The sequence below is a fragment of the Pituophis catenifer genome, unplaced genomic scaffold (assembly GCF_029215685.1).
Source record: "Pituophis catenifer annectens isolate HBS135680 unplaced genomic scaffold, rPitCat1.0.hap2 SCAF_2, whole genome shotgun sequence".
In the NCBI taxonomy this organism is placed as follows: domain Eukaryota; kingdom Metazoa; phylum Chordata; class Lepidosauria; order Squamata; family Colubridae; genus Pituophis; species Pituophis catenifer.
In genome coordinates this window covers 76470035-76492424 of record NW_027256882.1, presented here as the reverse complement: position 1 = coordinate 76492424, position 22390 = coordinate 76470035, and the positions used below count along the sequence as shown (strand labels likewise).

The 22390-nt window shown below is 38.5% G+C and overlaps 1 protein-coding gene across 1 annotated transcript in view; it reads right to left on the bottom strand.

The window, feature by feature from the left end:
- The window catches only part of PHF2 (PHD finger protein 2), a 137354-nt gene extending 115417 nt beyond the window's left edge, over positions 1-21937 (bottom strand). Inside the window, exon 1 of the mRNA XM_070936981.1 lies at positions 21800-21937. Within this exon, the coding sequence (XP_070793082.1) occupies positions 21800-21897 (98 nt within the window). The 5' untranslated portion in view covers positions 21898-21937. The remainder of the gene's footprint in view (positions 1-21799) is intronic.
- Positions 21938-22390: the final 453 nt, after the last annotated feature.

Here is a 22390-nt window from a genome sequence, read left to right as displayed (position 1 = left end):
TTCAGTGACTTTGTAACTTTGAATAGTCACTAAACGAATGGTTGTAAGTCAAGGCCAACTTGTACCAATCTGACCAGCTGATAATTCTACTAAAGTTTTTGTAACAATTCAAGTCACAGGAATACTTTATAGGTAGCATCAAGTGTTATCCTCCAAAGCCTTGTACACACCTAGCACAATGTTGTCTTGAAGAAGAAATCTGAGTCGTATAATATTTAAAGGATTAATTTATAAATCTCTTAATTATCAGTGTGGAGGCTTTTTTTCTATTTCAAAAAAATAGTCAGCATTCATATATTATATATGTATATGAATGTACATTCTCTCTGTGTGTATATATATGTGTGTGTGTGTATATACATACACACACACACACACACATACATACATACATACATACATACTCTCTCTGTGTGTATCTGTGTGTACGGTATTTTTCGGAGTATAAGACGCACCGGTGTATAAGACCCACCAAGATTTCGAAGAGGTAAGTAAAAAAAAAAAGTTTTTGCCCTCTCTGGCCCTCAGGAGCACTCTGCAGGCCTCCCAAACCCTCTGCGCGCCCCATTTTTTGCAAAACCTGGGGTGTTTTTGCCCTCCCCCAAAGGGTGTATAAGACGCACCAACATTTCCACTCTCTTTTAGGGGGGAAGAGGTGCATCTTATACTCCGAAAAATACGGTATGTATATGGATAGATAGATAGATAGATAGATAGATAGATAGATAGATAGATAGATAGATAGATAGATACTGTAGATAGATATACATATACATACTGTATTTTTCAGAGTATATATTTGCAAAGCAAAGGGTATCTGAGCTACATGTCATAATGCGTTATTTCATTTTACATCTAAACACAGCGCAGACTTTCAGAATTTGTGTTTTCAGCTGAGAGTAGTTTTAAATTATTGAAGTATAGGGCACCCGAAGGGAGTTTCTGATATGAGTTTAATCAAAAACTCATTTAACAGAAATAATGAATTTAATACAATTTATAGATTTCACTTTAGCATTACGAATATCACAGTACTATTATCATTCTATACAGTTTTTTGGAGAAAGAATTTGCCGGTCCACTAATTTGCAAATATTAAGTAGAGATACAGAAACTCTATTCAAGGCTGATCCACAAACGATTTCCCCTCTCTATGTCATAAAACTTTAACTTAGCCCCCCCCCCCCCCAAAAAAAGGCTCTAAAATTACATACTAATTATACCTAACCTTGTAATGTTTAGCTATATGAACAAAATCTTATATCCTAAATATTGTGTGGATATAATAAAACTGAACCTTATATCCATTTGAAATTATAATATGCAGTGCTGGATAAATTCTGAACAAGATAAATTCAAGAAAATATCTTTTAAAATACTGTACATTTTAACAGAAATACCAAAGTAATTAAAAAATAGTTTTGATAATGCATACAAAACAAAATCTCCAATAACAAATTAGCTATTTGTAACAGCTAAGCAAGCGATATTCACATACTAGTGGGGAAATGAGACAAACTTTTCAAATGCTTTTTTAATCACAATTACGAACCATTGATATTGGAGAAAAGTTGAACAAAGAAAAATAAGAAAGCAGAGTTCCTTGAAATATAGTAATGTGAAATATGATTACTACAGCTTTACAAGTTATAATGGCTCAACCAAACTACCTTAACACATTGTGGAAAGTGATGTTCCAATGACTTTTCATTTATTTGCAGTGTTTCTAACAGACTTTAATATAGTTTTCAGTTAAATATTAAATTTAAAATATTAAAACATTTTCTACTTTAGAAGAATATATTTATATTGTTTAATAAAAAGGAAAGTTGTGCACAAAGGAATTTTATGGATACCTTGCAACACAGAACTGGAGGTCCAATTAAAGCTACCGTTTTTCCCTGAAACTAAGACATGTCTGGATAATAAGCCCAATTGGGCTTTCGAGCACATGCGCTAAATAAGCCTCCCTTGAAAATAAGACACCCCCCAAAAAAATACTTAAGACACATGTGCAGGGGGGGAAAGGGAGGAAGAATATCAGAGCCACTGCCACCTGAGATCAGCAGGCCAGATTCGGTGAGCCAGACACACCGCTGCCACTCGGGAAAAGAAGAGAGAGAAGAGGTGCTGCAAGAGCGCCCATTTCTCATGTTCTTCTCCTCCCAGGAAGTGGCGGCACATTCAGCTCCCCGAATCTAGCTTGCTGATCTCAGCCATTGAGGGGGAGTGGCAGGTGGGGAGGGGTGGGGTGGCAGAGAAGCAAGAATTCTGCCCCTCGCCCAAACCCCAGCTCTCCTGTTTGCCCTGCAGGCTCTTCAAGTAGAAGGCAACCGATCCAGTCCATGGCTTTTGCAATCCAAGCCAGGGCTTCTTCTCCTGCTCCCCTTTCCTCCCCCCCGAGCGGTGTGTAACTTGAGAACATGGATTCTCTCTTTTAAACTCTATCCTTTTGTTCTCTGCTTCAGCTCCATGGGGTTGTAACCAACCCCCCTCCCACCCCGGCTGGGGAAGGCCTCAGGAGAATTTTGGCAAGGCTGGCCGGGTGACCCTCAGGGCAGAGACCCCAATCCCAGCCCCCTTGGCCGCTTTGAGCCATGCAAGCCCAACCCAGGCCAGTCCAGCCAGCCTCCTTGGTTGGCAGCTGGGGAAGTGGGGTGGCAGCTGGGAAAGTGGGGTGGGGGAAGAGAAGGTCCAAGAAGACCTCCAAGCTGCCCCACTGTGCTTCTCCTGCCCCCTCACCCTCCTTTCAACACAAAGCCAATCGCACAGAGCTTGCTTGTGTACAGGCTTGCAAGAAACTCCGCCTCCTTCCCGCTTCATGCTCTGGAGTCTTTCTCGTCCAGGATGCCATGGAGCCTGGCGGAGCTGGCCAGAGACATGCCGGCCGTTGTCAGCCATGGCCGAGCCTGAGAAGACATGTGTTGTTGGCCTTTGTGTCCCATGCCAGGTGAGCCCTGCTCACTTCCCTTTTGACCTGCTCTGCACTGGGCATTGCCTCGGCTCGGGAGTCAGACTCAGAACCCTCTTCGAGGACATCCTTCCACCCAACTGAGCCCTGCCAACTTTACAGGAGTAGGGGGGTGGAAGAAAAGTTTCCAGGCATTGGGCAGCTGACATGATTGCTAGAGGCAGTGGCCTGAGCAGCACCAGCACAGCAGCTGGTCGGAGCTCCGGCACCAGTCCCCCTGCACCTCAAAAATAATAAAACCCCCAATAATAAGGCCAAAGCCATAGTTCGGGGGTCAAAAGAAAATAAGACCCTGTCTTATTTTCGGGGAAACATGGTAATTAAAAAAAAAATCCTGTAGATATATCACAGAAAGCCATAGGTCTTTAGACTGAGGTTAAACAGTCTGACGCATATAGCTAGAGTACATCAAAATGACAATCATCAGCATGAGCAGACAGAAAAATTCTGGAAGCAGTTTCTATGACTTATTTATTATGATCTATAAGACAAGCCTAACAAGCTTGTCTTATATTGTATCTTCCTAACAAGCCAAAATCAGGCATCATGGTATACTATTATCCTGCATATCCTGCTTAGTCCACTTGGAGGATGATCCCTTCCCCATAACTTCCATGGAAAGAAGTTGGGTCAATGCAACTGAGTTATATTCATCAGGATGTTACTTATTTCCATAGAATTCTGAAAAATTCTGATGAACTGTGCTATTTGAAAGCAACCATACACAACTGTATAAAATTAACAAAACTGCTGTTGCAAAGATGCAAATATATATATAGCCCCAGTGTAAGAATTCTGTTCCCAAGGTCTGCCTTCACTTGAATTTGTATGTAATGAACTTAAACTGCTGTGTATTTAACTTCAATTGTTGTGTATGTTACTCAAATTTTGCTAAAATAGGCCCCGTTCTTAACTATAGATTGTCTTTTAACCTGGGATCTTGCTGTATTAATTATTCTGCTTTTCAATGGAAGTGGTGTAAAATGTTGTTTCATTTAGAAAAATAATGAGGCAAGTACAGGAACAACCATTCATACTAATTCAGTCCTGAACAGTAAAAGCTTCAACTTTTTACAATTGTGAGAATAGGTATGTGTGCACTGTAATTGACATATACAATTCTGCTTAGAGCTATATTAGTTATGTGCTCTTGACTTCATGCAATTATTTTATTAATGATGTCATTATAATCCACATCCTGCATAGCAATCTGATATAATAATCAAAACTGGACTGATGCTATGGTACTATTAATTTGTTATCTTTTCATCCATAGGAAATAAACACCTTATTTTTGGAGAAGCAGGAAACCTGTCTGATTATCAGTTGGTTACTTCAAGAAAACAGCCCTCAAATGGGGGGGGAGGGGAATAGATCTGCTTATATTGTGAAAATATACCTTGCCTTACAGTACTATAACATCTTTTCCCAACTTTAAAGGATTTCTGTTCAATTTCCATTCTAAAAAAATAAATTAGGTAGCAGTCTAACATTTTCTCCTTCTATTATTAAAAGCTAGTAGATGTCCAGCAGTATCCACCACAATTTTTGCAATATTCCAGAGCTGGAATTCTAGGCCAAAGGGAAGTCCAGAATGCTACCATATGGAAGAATTCTGAAAATTATCCAGTTCAACTTCCTACTCAGTGCAGGATTATCCTTTCTCCAAATAAATCCAAGCTTATTTCATTCTCACATTTATCATAGCTTTTATAATGATAAATTAAAATCTGTTCTTTCCAAGTACAAGTTCTAATTTTGCTCAGAGAAGTAGTACAGAACTGTTTTGTTATATCTTTTACATAAGAGCCTTCTGCATATTTAAAAACCACTGTCATGAATCTCTTATCATGTATACTCTCCCATGAAAGCTAAATCCAGTTGTTCAAATTATGGAAATTTTGTTGTTATTCATATCCTACCTTTGTGCTCAGGGGATGGTCTAATAATAAATGTACTTTATTTATTAATCAGCTAGGGAGGTTCAGTGGCTGAGAATGGAGTAGAACCTGGGTCTCTCCAGTCCAAGTCCAAGACCTGAACCCTTACATCACATCTAATTAAAAAAAAAATATGCATGACTAATTGAAATTGAAAAGGCCTGGGAAATTGAAAAGTCCCACCCCCCCCCCCCACTCCAAAGTAAGGGTTTCATGTAATGCCTGGGATAACACAGTCTATAGATAAGCCACAACAGAGCAAAAGAACTTTCTCCTTTGTCCTAAACGACCTCAGAAAGTAAGAGCATCTCCTGATAATTTTATGAGAACCGGGTAGGTTCATATTGAATTTGGGAATCCTTCAAGGCCTCAAGTCTTTTAGATCACTAAAGGTACTTTCACTTGTACATAAAAAGAAGAAAATATCTACAGATGGTGTTTGACTTATGACAATTGATCTCAAAATTTCAGCTGTTAAGTGAGGCAGTTGTTAAGTGAATTTGGCTTTTGCCATTTCACAACTTTTTTTGACACAATTGTTAAGCGAATCTGGCTTCCCCACTGACTGAATTTAATTTAATGTTCATCCTTATCCAATCCACTATAGACTTAGGTACAAGAAAAAGAAATAAACCACTTCTTTAGAATTAGATGACCAGCAGAGCTGGGTGTCATCAGAATACTGATAGTACCTTATTCCAAGACTCTAGAAATGTCTCAGTGATTTCATGTTGATGTTGGGCAACACAGAGGACAAGATGGAATTCTATGTAATATCCCAGGTCAAAAAACTAATTGCTAAATAATGGTCCCCAGTATCACTTAATACCGTCAAATGCAGCTTCACCAGACAGTCAAAATAAAGGAAGATATCCTGGTTAATAATATTTAAAACCACTAAAGATCCAGAAAAACTAACAAGGCTGCACATTCACTCATCTTGTTCCTCAAGTGTACTAAAGTAGCCTCAACGTTTTATGCCAGCAAATGCTCAAATCAAACGAATCAGAATAATTAATATTATACAAATATATTTTGGAGATGTAAAATCTCAATATTCCTAGTCACCTTAGGCAAAAAGGAGATATCTGAGACCCTTCAATGGATTATTTGGGCTAAGGAAAGGCTTTTTGATAAGGACATATCACTCCTAAACTTAATTACTTCTCTTAGTAATGAAACAAGTTCTAAACTAGCTGATTTAACAGAGCAAATGTCATCACCTCTCCAGGTTCCATATATGCACCCTTAAGTGAACAGGCTGAAAAGATTTTCAAGAACACAACAAATCATTTTTGTTGTTACAAAATTGTAATGTGCCTTGACATTGCATGCCAAGTATGTTATCCATTGAGAACTTTGCAAAATGCTCATGGTGAATCACCAACTAAACTGACTCTTCTTTATCAGCTTCCTGATGTATGAGGCAAAATAGAGGTGGAATAAATAATCTTCATTTTCTTAGAAAATAAAATTAATCTTTAAAGAGACATACATCAAATTTACTACCACAAAGAGAAAAACTGGTTTTTAAAACTATTAACATATGCAAGTTGCTTTTTAAAAATATGAATATAAAAATGAATTAATCAGAATCCAGTCCAAAATAATATTCGACTAAAATCAAAACTGCAATTAAGTGTGCTGCGCAGCAACTACTATAATCAAAACAGAAGCCCAAAACTATATAAATAGAGGCATTCAAATAGCTATTCATATAATTTGCTGTACTAAAAACAGATTCCTGCCCAATTTGTTTATATTTCAAATTTAAGTAATTGACTTTTGCAAACTATGAAACTCTGTTTATTATATTATGATGATGTTTCTTGTCAAAATGATAAATAAATTGCATTTATAGCTTCAAACATAAATCCTGAATTGGAATATTTTGTTACTGATGTTATACAGAACAAAGCAAGCAGGAAGATGTCATACCTGTTTTGCTAGATGTTTTAATATTAAAATCATAAAATCTCATATTCTTTGCTGGATATTATTTGGTTCATGATTTGCCTATATTATCTTTGGATTGAGTAATTATGGCCTGTTCAGTAAACCATGGCTAAAATAAAGGCACACTGCAACTGAAAACGTGTTTTATTTTTATCCAGTAATGCTATTATAGTTTATTGGATTGATATTCGCCCAGTGCTAAAAGCAGAAAAATGTGGTTGCCTCAGCTACTGCTGATGTAATTTGCAGATACAGTACAATTTGACTCAACTGTTGCTTAGCATGCTGAAAGCACAGGAGTAATTGTCACTGATGATGTTACCTAGTTTGGGCAATGAAACGTCTGCAAGAAAACAACTACCTTATTTTCGGAGTATAAGACACACCTTTTTCCTCCCTAAAAGGGGGTGAAAATTTAGGTGCATCTTATACACCGAATGTAGCCCTGCCCACCCACTGGCCCCCACCTTTTGGCCTCTGCCTCCCAGCAGTTACCTCCTTGCAGCAAGCAGCAAGAAGAAACAGCTCATTTCAGCTTCAGCACAGCCTAATTAGCACAAGTTGATTAGATCGGCCTCTCGACTCTCAGCTGTTTTGCTCTCAGCTGTTTTGCATGGGCCTCTGCTGCTTGCATGCAAGGTGGTAAATTGCTGGGAGCAGATTTTTTTTTCTTGTGCTAATCAAGCTATGCTGAAAACGAAAATGAAAGTAAAGCAGGCTATTTGCTGTTTGCTGCAATGAGGCAGAGCAGATTTCTTTTTCTTGTTTTCTTCACCAAAAAACAGGGCTGAAATGCTCCCAGTTCGGACCGAGTCAGGCAAGTAGGTAGCGATGGCGGCGGGCAGTTCGGAGAACCGGTAGCAAAAATCCCTGCCCCCGCCCCCCATGCCCAGCTGAGCCCCGCGATCATCAGAGCCTTTTTTTCCTTTTAAATGGCTCCTACCAGCCAAGCTCTGACGATCCCAGCTGAGTTGCCTGCTAATCAGGCAACTCAGTTGGATCCCCAGAGTCATGTAAAAGAAAAAAAGTTTCTTTTTTTCTCCCCCCCCCCCAGCCTCCAGCTTGCTTACCTACCTTAGCTGCTGATCGCATGACCATCACAATCCATGCATCAGCAAGCAACTGAATCGCCCTGCCTGCAATCAAGCTCATTGGTGAGCAGCTCTTTCTGCCTGCCTGCCTAGATTTGTGGACTTCAACTCCCAGCAAAGCTGGCTGAGGAATTCTGGGAGTTGAAGTCCACAAGTCTTAAAGTTGCCAAAGTTGGAGACCCCTGTTCTATTGGGTAAGTTTTTTTCCCCTTTGGGAGCTTTAAAAAAAAATAGTTAACTGGGGTTTTTTTAGTTGTTCTTTTTTTAGACCTAGCCATTTAAAGTTTAGGAAGTTTTAAATTTAGCTGCTTTTATATAAAAATAAAAATAAATTAAAATAAAATATTTGTTCAGCTTTCTGAGATTTAGTGTGTTTCTATAGTGTTTCACTCTAACTACACAAACACACAAAATGTATGTGGAATTTTGTGTGTGTAAAGTGTGAAAGTTGGTTTTTTGTGGCTGTGTGAGGTTCCTGCTTATTGCGGGGCCATTTTGAGTCTAGCACAGCTGCTTTTACATTGTGGGTGAGCCAGTTGTGTTGTGTTGTGTTTTGTAGGTTAAAAAAGGGCAAAGAAGTGACATTGACTTGGCCATGCCCACCCAGTCACCTTACCACCAAGCCCTGCCCACTAATTAAGCCACGCCCACAGAACAGGTAGCAAAAAAATTTAGATTTCACCCCTGCCAAAAAAAGGTAGGTACATTTCATAGTCCGGAGCGTCTTATACTCCGAAAAATACAGTAAGTTCAGAGAGCACCAAGGATCCCTAATTTCAACCCTGAGCTACTAATACTCTCCTTTATTGATAGTCTCCAGTATAATATCTTACCAGTCCTTTCCAAAGCGCTAATCTTGGCGTTATGTATGCAGATGTCCCTGCAGAAAACCAGGGATCTGATTTCTCTTGCGTACAAACAAAAAGGTCATGAACAGCCTTCCTCATACACCAGAGGGAAGGAAGCAACAATGCACGTGGAGCTGGACTGATCTCAGGACCTGATTTATTATCAACCTTATCATCAAAGAAGCCCCACAGCCTGTGGCTGCAGAAAAAAAATGGCTTAGAAAATGTTACTTTTAAAAAATGGAACTATACAGATATAAGCTGCTGCTTCCACAGTAATTTAAGAATGGAACAAATGCAACATCTTAAGACGATGCCCTTTAAAACTGGTTGTGGGGCATTGTGGCCTACAATTAAAGGGACCTGTTGGTGAATCCTCAAAGATAAACAATAAATTCCAGAGAGAAATCCCTATAATAGAAATAACAATAGCAACAGCACTTAGACTTATAAACTGTTTCACAGTGCTTTTACAGCACTCTCTAAGCAGTTTATAGAGTCACATATTGCCCCCAACAATCAGGGTCATTAAAGCAACATGTGAAAAAAAAAAACCCTCTCTCTATCACATGTACTAAAAATTTAAGTAATCTATTTTTAAATTTTGATTTATATCTTGCTTTTATAAGAATTTTATACAACTCAAGACAACGTACATAATGTTCCCTCTTGCACTGAATACAACATCCCTCGGAGTAGACTGAGAATAAGGACAGTCACCCAGATGATTTCTACACCAAAGAGAAGATAGAATTTATAGTCTCCTAATTTGTAGGCATCTTAATTGTTACATCAAACCAGCTCTATTTTCCAGGAACTGGATCAAATTATTAAAGTGCATTTAACTCTTTAAATGCATGGTCTTCCGGGTGCGCTTCAAGGTGTTGGTCATCACCTTTAAAGCGCTCCATGGCATAGGGCCTAGCTATCTGCGAGACCGCCTGCTGCTACCAACGACCTCCCATCGACCCGTGCGCTCCCACAGAGAGGGCCTCCTCAGGGTGCCATCAGCCAAACAATGTAGGCTGGTGACCCCCAGGGGGAGGGCCTTCTCTTTGGGGGCTCCTACCCTCTGGAATCAGTTGCCCCCTGAGTTAAGGAGAATCCATGACCTCAGTGCCTTCCGTCGTGCCCTTAAAACCCATCTTTTCCAGCAAGCCGGGCTGGCTTAAGAAGAAATTTTTTAAATTCTTTTAATCGGTTTGTGATTTCTTAATTTCTGGGCCAAATTTATATATATTTTTAACTGTTTTTAATATTTGTATTCTATGTTCTTATTTTAGCTGTACACCACCCTGAGTCCTCAGGGAGAAGGGCGGTATATAAATTGGAAATTAAATTAAATTAAATTAAATTAAATTAAATTAAATTAAATTAAATTAAATTAAATTAAATTAAACTCACAATGCAATTTATCTAGTAGTGTATACAGAATCCACATAAAATAATGGTAAATGAAAAATGGATATATATAAATTGAACTTAATTTTCTAGTTTATTATTTTTATTTATTTAATTCATGCTTATCAATCTATTCTGACAAGTATTCAAGAAAGCTAACCAATTTTTAAGAGCAGAATATAAAAGCTCAAAAATATACATTACATTTAATACTAAAATTAATATTAAAATCAGTTAGAAGTTAAAAGTTAAGACAAACTATTCAGAACTCAGACACAAACTTGCATCCTGTAATTGGTGCTTTTTCTGGAAAGAGACATTTCCATATGTCTGTTTTTGTTTCTATATTTTGTTTCTTTTTACAAGCTTATCTTAGCTCCTAGTTTATAAAGCTTGTCCTATTCTTTAACTTTATTGCTACACATACATAAAATTCTAATTTGAGTAACTTGTTCCATCCCAAACTTTGCTGTAATTATGTTTTATGCATAGAGAGCAAATAGTTCTTAGAAAAGCAAAAGTATATGGACTTTAAATTTACCTTTTCCCTAATCACTATTTATTCTGTGCAGATTTCAATCCAATATACCTACAGGATACAGAAGAATTTCCGGATCCATCTTACATCTTTACATAAAAAGTTTGAATAGTTAAACCATCTGTATTTATTTTTTATTTTTATTTATTTATTTATTTTAATTTGATTTATATGCCGCCCTTCTCCGGAGACTCAGGGCGGCTTAACAATGCATTAAGCAATATGCAGCCCTTGTTTGTCAAAAGTAGTTTCTGATTAATGTGAAGGGAAAAAAGCGGATCAGTAAAAGTTGTACATTTGATATACTGCATTAAATAATAATGCATTGAGATTATACTCTAATAAAAATATTATGCTATTAGCACATTATAATTGCTATAATTTCAAATGAATTCATGAAGAATGTGAATATCATTATCAGTTCTAATATATTTTTATTTAAAAAATAAGTAGAGTCAATAATTTATTTTAAATTTATAGGCCCATAAATGTTGCAGGGAAAGAGACTACAAAAAATATACTATTTAACTATTTCCTTGCAAACACTCTGAATACACACAAAATATGAGGAATATTCTACATTTGAGACATCCCTAATACATATACACTGCATGAATTCACATTCTTCTACAATTCATATGATTGTGTTGAATACTTGGTGTCAGTCATTTTACGTATACTTTGTTATGTTGTAAATAATAATGGATAATGGAACAAGAGAGCCACATAATATTTGTCTATTTTAATTGTGTCCAACATTATAATTGCATTATCATTTTAAATGGTGTGTGGAATGCCTAAAAGCAGCTGAAAAGTGTTTCCATTGTTTTACAATATGTTGTTCTAACATAATTGAGAGTTGAACGTGAACCAGGACTCACCTCTGAAAAGTTATTTGTATCAAAAATAAAATAACTCCTTACCACTTGTTATCCTTTATATATTTTCAATTCTAAGTTTCTAATCATAGTTACACAATTACTTTTACAAGTATCTTATCTTAGCTCATGCTTTAAAAAGAGTCACTTGTTTGAGATGAGCAGTTATAGAAATTGAAGAAATAAATAGATTATATAACAGCAAATAATAATTAGCATCAAGTGAGAAAGGAACAGTATGTATACCCAGGTCAATTTTTTTCTACTAAAAGTGGTTAATATATTAGGATTTCATTCAAGAATGAGATCCTCATTCTTTCTTGACACAAGCCTAATGTCACTCTTGTTAGCAGACAGACCAATAGGTCTAGATTTAAATACCTTAATCTGTTTCTCTTGTCCACATTATGTTTGCAATTTATTATGGATTTATTATGTCTTTTTGTTTTAATTTGCCAAATGATCCACTTTTATATGAGTTAGTCCTTAACGTGATACTTAGGAGTTGAGTTTGGTTTTTGTTTTTGTTTTTTTGTCACTTTGTACAGTTTATCAAGAAGGGAAGAAAAGAAGGAATTGGTTAGATATCTTTGGTTGCTGTTAATTATGGTTCAATTAAACATTTTCTCTTCAACTAGTGTCACAGATATAAAGTGTTGGGATTTTTGTAATCTACATCAATAATACAGTTCAGGAAGTATCTCTAACTTGTTATCTTGTTCCCAATTCTTCCCATCTATCCATTAGTGTCAGTTAACAGGATAATTTTGCCCCCTTAGATTACATTCAAAATGTTTACTCGTTTCGAGTTTTTTTTTTAATGTACTTATTGGGGCTCCTATGCCATAATATGCAGAGCTTACAGAAGGCTAATCACAGAATTAAAAATATCACATCACCTCAATCAACATTCAATGACCATCCCTGTAAGTAAGCAAAATTTCTGTATCTCCAAATGTCCTCCCAAAACTCATGTCTGGTTCTTCCATTATCATGATTCACTAGAGTTCCCACATACAATTATCATCAGCCTATGAATTCTTACTTTCATCAGCACCCACAATAATTTAATGTCAATAGAGGATAATATTTGTAGCTCAGAGTTGAATTAGGGGTCCTTGATAATCTTTGAGCTTGGTTTTCTTGCAGACATTCCATTACCAAACTAGATAATATATCAGTCAGACTGATGATGTTACCTAGTTTGGAAAATGAAATATCTGCAAGACAACCCACAGAGACATCCCACAGAGTCGGTCTCCTCCGGGTCCCATCAGCTAAACAATGTCAGCTGGCGGGCCCGCAGGGGAGGGCCTTCTCTGTGGCTGCCCCGGCTCTCTGGAACCAATTACCTCCTGAGATCTGGACCGCCCCCACCCTATTGGCCTTCCGCAAAGGGGTAAAGACCTGGCTCTTCTGGCAGGCCTGGGGCCATTGATCTCGTTATAATGATCTTGCGAGACCCGGCCACGAATCGGACTGCATGTGTTTTAACGTTTTTAAAGTTTTTAATGTTTTAATGTTTTTCTTTTTAACATTTTTTATGGGATTGTTTTCATTGTTTTATTCTTTGTTGTAAACCGCCCAGAGTCCCTTGGGAGTTGGGCGGCATAGAAATGCGACAAAATAAATAAAATAAAATAAATAACAACCAAGCTCAAGAACACCAACAACCTTTCAATTCAATTCAAACATTTGAATTGAACCTTTCAATTCAATTCAAACATTCATGTTTGCTGACATACATTTCAACCTTTGGAGACATCATAACCTACTGTACATCTTTACTTCCCTATTTCACAAGATCAGACCACTTAATTACATACTTCCCCTTTTTCTCAGTTTCATGAGCACATTACATATCTATTTTTTTCTTTCCTTCATTTTGCCTGTTAATTAATGCTTGTTGTTGTTTACTCCTCTTCCATTCCAATCAATCTGAATGAGCTCAAATCTTACCACAGCCACTAGGCCAGAAGTCAAACTAAAAATAAAACAAATATAAATAGAGATATTTTAAAACTAAAAAGAAAGAACATTAATAACCATTTGCCAAATCTGAAAAAAAAAAAAAGCAGATGGTATGTATGGAAGCCCAGAACTGGGCAATGCCAAAGCAATGGTCAGGCAGAAAAAGGGTAAAATAGAAGTAATAATTTTCGCCAGGTAATTTCTTTAAGATGGGGTAAATAAAAGTTCTCCAAGATTTACATCCTAAGTCCCAATTTTCTATGTCCCAGAAGAGTCCAAAGATGCCGACCTCCGCTGCTCATGACCGCTTTGGTCAATCAGACTTTCATATAATGCTTTTTAGTAAGACAGAAAATAGATTAGTTACTGGCATAACTTAGCCACGCCACGAGCATCATTCCATGTTAACAGTTATCTCACACACATTTTGGCAAGCACATCATAAGCAGTGTCAAAAGCTAATTTTACCCTTACTCACACACTAATGTCTGGAAGAAAAGAGCTTTAATCTAGATACTACTTTTCAAACCATAATACTGTTACTCAAAACCTATAAAGTACAATGATAATGGAAAAATCATCAGCATTTTTCATTTACCTCTATGTATGCTTTAATTTTTAACATTTTAGTTTTAATGACATTCATTATTAGACTGATGTTTTCAGAAGTATTTCTATACTTTCTATACTTTGGTTTGATCCTTAGACTTTAAAATGGTCCTCCAACTTCAGTAGTACACAGATACTTTTCTGGAGGTGTGATGTTTCCATGCATCATCTGATTCTATCTCTCTATCTCTGCCTGTCTGTCCGTCCATCCCTCTATTTTATTTGTATCCTGTCTTTATTATTTTTACAAACAACTCAAGGCAACAAACATATCCAACACACCTTCCTCCACCTATTTTTGCCACAAAAACCCTGTTGAAGTAAGTTGGGCTGAGAGAGAGTGACAGGCCCAAGGTTGCCCAGTTGGTCCTCATGCCCAAAGGAGGCCTAGAATTGAACCTCTTGGTTTCTAGGCCAATGTCATAACTGCTACACAGAATTAGTACTTTTTTAAAATGCTTGAATTTAATTGTTCATTAATTATCAAGTATTTTTTTTTACTTTTTAATACTTAAAACAAGATTAAAAGCAATATGCAAGTAACCTCAACTTATAACCATAATTGAGTCCAAAACTTCCATTGCTAAGCAATGCTGTGATTAAGTGAGTCATGCCCAATTTTAAGACCATTTTTATTGCAGTCTTTAAGTGAATCAAGGCTTTTGATTTTGCCTATCAGAAGCCCCCTGAGAAGGTTATAAATGGCAATTATGCGATCCCAGGATGCTGCAACTATATAAATACATGCTGGTTGCCAAGAATCTGAATTTTGATCACATGATTCTGGAGACATTACATTGATTGTCAATGTGAGGACTGGTTTTAGGTCACTTCTTGGCGGATGCATTGTCCCATATGCCACAATATGCCAGTGACCGTGGGGAGGTAGTGCAGGCCATAATTCCAGCATCGCTGCCTGCGGGAAGTCCATGCCATGTAACTTCAAATGGTCATTAAACCAATGATCATAAGTAAATGACTACCTGTAACCAATTACAAGTTTTTACACCTAAAATAATAATATAAAATAAAGTACTACAACTCAATGCTTTGCTTGAAAGTGTACTCATCTGAGTGAAAAAAAAGAGTAGAATGAGAAAGCTTTCCCCTCTATAAGAGTTCTGCAACAGCATTCACACATTTTCAGAAAATATCCTCTGAAAATATGGAAAATATACCACATACTCAAATTCATTATGTCCTAAAATCTTCAAAATGAATATTGCAATGGGATGATTCTTTATCCCTTTATTTTTAACAAGGTTTGATTGATAAATTAGCAATGTTTCTATATATTGTATCATGAAATAGTTACTTATTAGTGTACTTTTTTCATTCTTGTCCATGGCCTATAACTTCTCAAAACATCATGGATTTCTTTTACCATTACAAATTACCATTACAATTCCATAACAAAAATGCTTTTTATACTTCTTTTTGTTTCAGTTATTTAATATTTAATATTGTATGTTTTGAATGCAAAATAGGCTGTAAAATTATAGAAAACTGGTCTTTTTCTTGTTGAACAAGCTCATTCAACACGAGGAGAGAATGTTATTACTTTGAACAATGTATGAGTAAAACTACATAAATCTTACCAAAACGGCTCAAGATATTTTATTTCTTTTGAAAGCCTAAATATTAATCATTCTACAATTATACTGATTAGAATTTGTAAAAGACTGTTGTTCGAAAGAAATACATTGTTAGAGTCTTTCTCCCATTCTTATTATATGAAATATTTTTCATAAATAATACACAGTTTTCCAGACCGGGACATATTCAGTCTAAAATGCTAATAAGTGAATAGAAATATAAAAATAGTACCAACAAATTAAGAAAAATACAACTGAAATGAAAATAAAAGTATGACATGCAAAATGAAAAAAAGTATAAGCACTTTTAAAAACTAAATAATTGTCAAAAGAAAACATCTTTAACAAGCGCAAAAAACCCCAACAACAACCAAGCAATTTATCTGATGTGATCATTTCCTAGTGAGGCTACCGTAGTCAGGGTACCATCTTTAGAAGCTATACTGGTATCAAAATGTCACAGTACAAATGAGAGCAGATTATTTAATTCAGATCATTTGTTCAGTGTCATGATACTTGTGATGTCACTTGATTCACTCCCTCAGGATAGTCAGGAATGGAGGACTATCCTGAGGGAGTGAAGCAAGTGACAGCACATGTATCATGACACTGAACAAATGATCTAAATTACATAATCTGCTTCATTTGTACCATGACATTTTGATACCAGTATAGCTTCTAAAGACGGCTGTGTCATCAGTGCAAACGCCTTCCCTTTAGCAGCACTCCATGTCATTTGGCAGAATCTTTTAAGTTGTGAAGGATCATCATGGGGATTTCAGGTGCTTTTTACATAGGGGTAGGCACGTAAGCCACAAGTCACAATGACTTCACATTCCTCATGATCTCATTGTATAAATAATACAAATTATTTAAATTGTATCGGTAATGTTGTGATGCAACTGATGCAAATTATATATTTGTTCCATTTTCACAATGAGATTATGACATAAATTACATCACTTGATCATTTTATCTTCCCTGTGGACACTGGGTGACATGTGTTCAGCTATGGAACATAGGTTCTGCTTGATGTTATCTGCCATCTCAACATGCATTGGAAATTAAACAACCTCCAAGGGCAGCATTTTATCTTCCATAGTTTTAACACTTAAAACAGTGAAGACTATAAAAGATTTGCGAAATATAACTGAAGAATTCATCTCAGACTGAAAGCAATAATCTCACTATCCTAACTTGGACTGACTGAAATTATTATACAGGGCCAAAGGCCGCCACATAGTTAATAGATTGCAATTATCCAGACAAAGGATGCTTAAATATCAGCAGTTATAATTAGGTATATGCCCAAATAAGCTCACAATTGGTGGTATTAGCTAAAGCTGATAAAAGTTCCCAAACCACAATTTCCAATGACACCTACAACTCCAAAGTGATTCCTTAATGGGACTGCCTCCTCCTATTTTGTATAGTTGAACTACCTGCCATCTAGATAGGTAACAAATAGGTTACCTATCTAGACTAGGTAACAAATAATGTTTGATATTATATAAAGAATATAATTAATGATTGCATTAATTGTGACTATATTCTCTTATTTTTAAAACCAGATTCACACCTGAAGTGATAAGATTTATTTATGCTTAAGGGTACAATCCTATACACTTCAACTGAAAAGTATTTTCTATTGAGTATGAATACACAAAGGTAGAATCAAGCTATATGTACAGTAGCTAAATCTATACACATCTTGCTAAACCCAAAACTTAAGAAACCATTAGTGCGAGGTATGAAAACAACCATAATTAATTTAAAATATAGCTTAGTAGTCTCCAAATATGTTGAGAACTGATCACAGTTCCCAAAATGGCATGATTATTGGTCTAGTATTCTGGTGAAATCCATTAAAATTTAATGGTCTAAACCAGAGGCATTCAAACTTGGCAGCTTTAAGACTTGCGGACTTCAACTGCCAGAATTCTCCAGTCAGCTGCTGGAGAATTCTGGGAGTTGAAGTCCACAAGTCTTAAAGCTGCCAAGTTTGAAGACCTCTGGTCTAAACATGTATCTGCATTTATTTTAGAACTGAAGGTATCACACTTCAAATCTTTTAAAAAATCATCTTATGACCATAGTTAACAAACTGAAAAATTAGATACAATGCAAGAAGTAAATCAGTCTCCTCCAACCTATAGCTCACAGATGAGTTAGACTTAAACTTCCAGTCCATATTTCTTGGGAACATCAATCTTCCGCCAAAAAGTTCATAAATACTGTACATACAAAAAACAATACTTTCATAATTAATATAAACATAATGCTGGATTTACCTGTAGCACATTTTAAAAATGTATCATTAAGGGACCTTCCAAATAAGTTTTTCATTTTTCAGTTAAATTGATCATATACCAATTAGCTAGTGATTTTGTATATAATGAAATTTCAGCTAATGAAAATCATCCTATTTAGGAAAACTTATTGCAGTACTTTTCTTGTTTTCTCTTTTGAACTTTCCCCTTCCTGTGTATATGGGTATCATCCTTTTAAATGATAATGGCAACACAATGTTGTCATTACACAATATTATATGTGTGTTTTTGTATGTTTGTTCTGAATTCTACCCAGTTTTCAATTACTCAGCAAAATTATTTCACAAAAGTCTTGTTTAGGTGCATTCTTCACATCTTTTTGTTTGTTTTAATAGCTGTTTTTATTGCAAAAGGTAGCTAATAGGTAGTGAGACTTACAATATAATGATTTTAGTCTCTCTCCCCTACCGTAAAATCAGATATAAGTAATATAAATAAATACACTTAAATTTTCTAGGTGAATTTTTCAACTTTTAATCCTTAGAACTGAAAAATATACAGCATTCACATATTGCATCATGGACTATGTACATAGTAAGGAGTGAACATAAACCTTGCTTCATTGTTTAAGACTTTCCATTTACAATTGTGTGAGTATTCCTAAATAGCCACTCATCTTTATTGTATTTTTCTATAGAGCTCAGTTGTAACTAAACAGAGGCAAAAGGTTTATTAGTATTAAATACAGAACTATTTTCTTAAAAACATTATTGTATTTTTAATAGTTGTCAATTTGAATGCATGGATGGCACAAAGGAAAATTATAGTGAAATTCATTTAATTTTTTAAAAGGAAAAAATATATATGCTAGGCTAACAATACCTTATTTTTAATCACAGCATACACTTTGAATTATAGATAGTTGGGTAGATACTTACATAAGTGGAATTAAAGATTTCAAGACAAGATCTGCTTGTGCTCTTTCCTATGTCTCTCTTTCTCTCTCCTTCCTAAACTCAGGCTAATTTTAAGCAGTTTGGTTCAAAGCAGAAATAATAGTGTCTTAGTCTACTGAAATTAATGGATTGGACTGAGGTATTACCAATCTTATTTGAAGAAAGTTTTTTATAGTATACAAAATTATTTACTATTTCAGCATCAAGTACTGGAATGTCCTTTAGTCTTTTGGGAGATTTTTTAAAAAACAATTTTCTTTAGCAACTCATGGTGTGTGTGAGAGAGAATGTACCATCCTCTTCCTCCAAAGAGATCAAGACAGTGTTATGGATTGTATACAAGTACTTATTGTCACAATTGTTTAAAGCTGGATGATTTTGAAGGGATAAAGTATAACTTTATTCTGTGCATCAGACACAATGAATTATAACCACCAATCAGATTATACCAAATTTTCCCAGTTTTAGGCTGACAGTGACTTACTTGTTTTTTATAATGCCCAGACCAATGGGCAAACTCCAAAGTAAACAAAACTACTGAAAAAGCATCCAACATAACCAAAGCGACCCTATCATCCTCATTAGTTAATTAAAGCTACCTTATCTATTCCTCCGCGGGGAGGCAATCATCCTTGCCTTCGAAATTGAGTTTCCCGAAGGTCAACCTGCTTTTGATCCCTTGTCCGCTGCTGTCAAGAAAGCCGAGAGATCTTGTGCAAGTTTGCAATGAAGCTCAGCGACGAATCATAGGAAGATTATCCATCGGAGACACGCCATCGTCCATGCGCGGCTAAAGCCCTAAACCACACTCGAAACAAAACACCGAAGTCTTTTAAACTCCTGCCGACTGGCATCAGAAGAGCCTCACACGGGAGCTTTAAATTTCGGCTGCCCGGACCTAGAGGCATCAGATCCGAGTCGTTTCAGTGTCACCGGCTTCCATCAGAGGTGCCTTAGTTTCCGCAAGACCTAAGACCGAACTCCTAGGAAATCCAGCCGAATGAAGTCCCTTCCCCTTCTTCCTGCAGCTCCATATTTATTTATTTTTAAAATGAGCGACGCGTCTGCCTTCCGCATGCAACGCAACCCCGCCACCGCGAGGCACAAAGATCAGGTTGATCAGTCAGATCATATCCAGAGAGTCCCTGCAAACAAGGCAGACGCGGGCGAGGTGAAGTGATAATTAAAGCACCCAAGAAAGCCTGACAAAGACGCGGCCGGCGAGGGGGGAGGCGGGGACCTCTCCTGCACAAATCAAATACTCATCAAACGCAAGGAGACGAGCGGGTGGCCGAGGGAGTTTCCAAGCCCCCGCCGCGTACATTGTCTCAGATTCCGCTGCTGACGGTGGACAAGGCGAATTAAAACAGTCTGCCGCCCAGGAGACGGGCAGCCCGAGCTTTGACCAGGGAGCGTCAGGGAATTAAGCTCCCCAGCTGTCTCCTCGGACAGGGTCAAAGAATCCACACCACCATCCCTTGTATCTCATTTCGGGAACAGAAACAACAAAAAGGGGGCCACCGGGAAAGTGTCAAGAGGCGGACGTGGCAACCGTGGGTGGGGGTGGGGGGTGGCTTCCACAAAACAGCGCTACCTCAGGAAGACCAAAAAAAAGGGGTCTCGCCTTTCTTGCGCTCTCCTCCGCCCACCTTTCGGGGTGAGTCTGGCCGGAGACTCTGGTTCCGCTATTTGGAGGAGTGGACTGGCTCGCTCCATACCAGAATCCAGCCGAGGCGAAGCGGCGTTAGCGGCCGGGCTTCGGCAGCCTGCGAAGCGAGGAATGCCCTCTGTGGCCGCGGCTCTAGGGAAAGCCCTCACTCTCCGCTCCCTCGCTCCGAGCTGCCATTCGGGGCCCGCGCACTCCTCAGCCAAATCGCGGCGCCCAGCAGGCGAGGAAACAACCCCCCCTCTCAGTCGCCCTCTCCCCTTAGGAGGCGCGAAGCAAGTGACCGCCCGAAGCGCGGGCTCCCCAAGAGCCGCCTCCGCTGCCCCGGTCCCTGCGATTCCCGCTTGCTCCGTAGGGATCCTTCCCGGGACTGACTCGCTGGCTTTTCTCTCTTAGCCAGACATTGTGGAACCGCTTTCCTCAACCTTCCCCCCCTCCCCTCCCTGCCTTTGGTTCTGCTCTCTCCATGCCTTCTCTGGAGAAAGTGAGGGGGGGGAAGCATCTAACCTTAAATCCTTAACCCTCCCTCCCCATAAGATCCACTCAATAAGACCCCGATCGGGGGAGGGGCGGAGAGGCAGCGGGCCAGAAACCGGGAGCTAATAAAATAATAATTTCCACAAAAAAAAAAAAAGGGAGAAACACCCTTTAGCACAAGCAAGTCAGTCAGTCAGCCAGTCCACCCGCCCGCACGCCGTCCCTCCCCGAGTAAAGGACAATAGCTCTCTCCGCCACCACCGCTACCCGCAGCCCCTTGACACCAGAGCCCCGGGAGGAAGGGGGGGGAGAGTCCATTGTGTATGCCCGGGCTCGACAATTTACGAAACAAAAACAAAACCACACACGCACACAAAAAAATACAAGAGAGGGAAACGAGAGAGTGGCTCCTCCTCCTCCTCCTCTTCTCCAAAAAGGCCTGTTGGAAAACTGCACAGAGCAGAAGCAGCAGCCAGGAGCCCACCATCTCTCTCTCTCTCCCGCTCGCTCTCGCCGCTGCTGCCCTGGCGAGCCAAAGAGACGAAAAGGCCCCGAGCGATAGGAAGGGGGATCTCTGCCCTAGAGCGGAGGGTTGAGGGGGGGGAGAGGAAGGCCCGATCGCTTTGTGTTACCTGCCGTGAAACCAGTCCTTGCAGGCGTCGCACTCGATCATGAAGCGGGTTACGTCGTAGGGCAGCCTACAGATGCAATAGACGGGCACCGTCGCCATGTTAGCTCCCTTCAAAACAACACTGGATCCCAAGGCAAGCGAGCCGTGCGGGAGAGTCAGTCAGCCAGCCAGCCAGCCAGCCAGCCAGCGGAGAGAGGCAGGCAGGCAGGCAGGCAGGGCGTTTTGCTGCGGCTTCCTCGCTGTTGGGGAGCTCGCTCGATTCTCTCCTCCTTTGCCGCCACGGGCAAAGCGAATCAACTGGGCCTGGAGACGGCGGGAGAGGTGGAGGGAGGGAGGGGGGGGGTGAAAAAAGAAGCAAAACAAAATCCGGAGAATTCAGTAAGCGATCCTCAAGGGCGAGCTGCAATGTCAGAAAAAATAACCAAGGCTTCCCGAAAGTTTGACTGCATGGCTCCTCTGCCTGGCGCCGGTTCCAAAGCTCGCTGGAAGCTCGCTCGCTCGCTCTTTTTTTTCGTTTTCTTGCTTTTCTTTTTGTTTTGGTCGTAGTGCTTTCTAAATGATCATTATCCCAAATGTTGGACGAAATGCATTC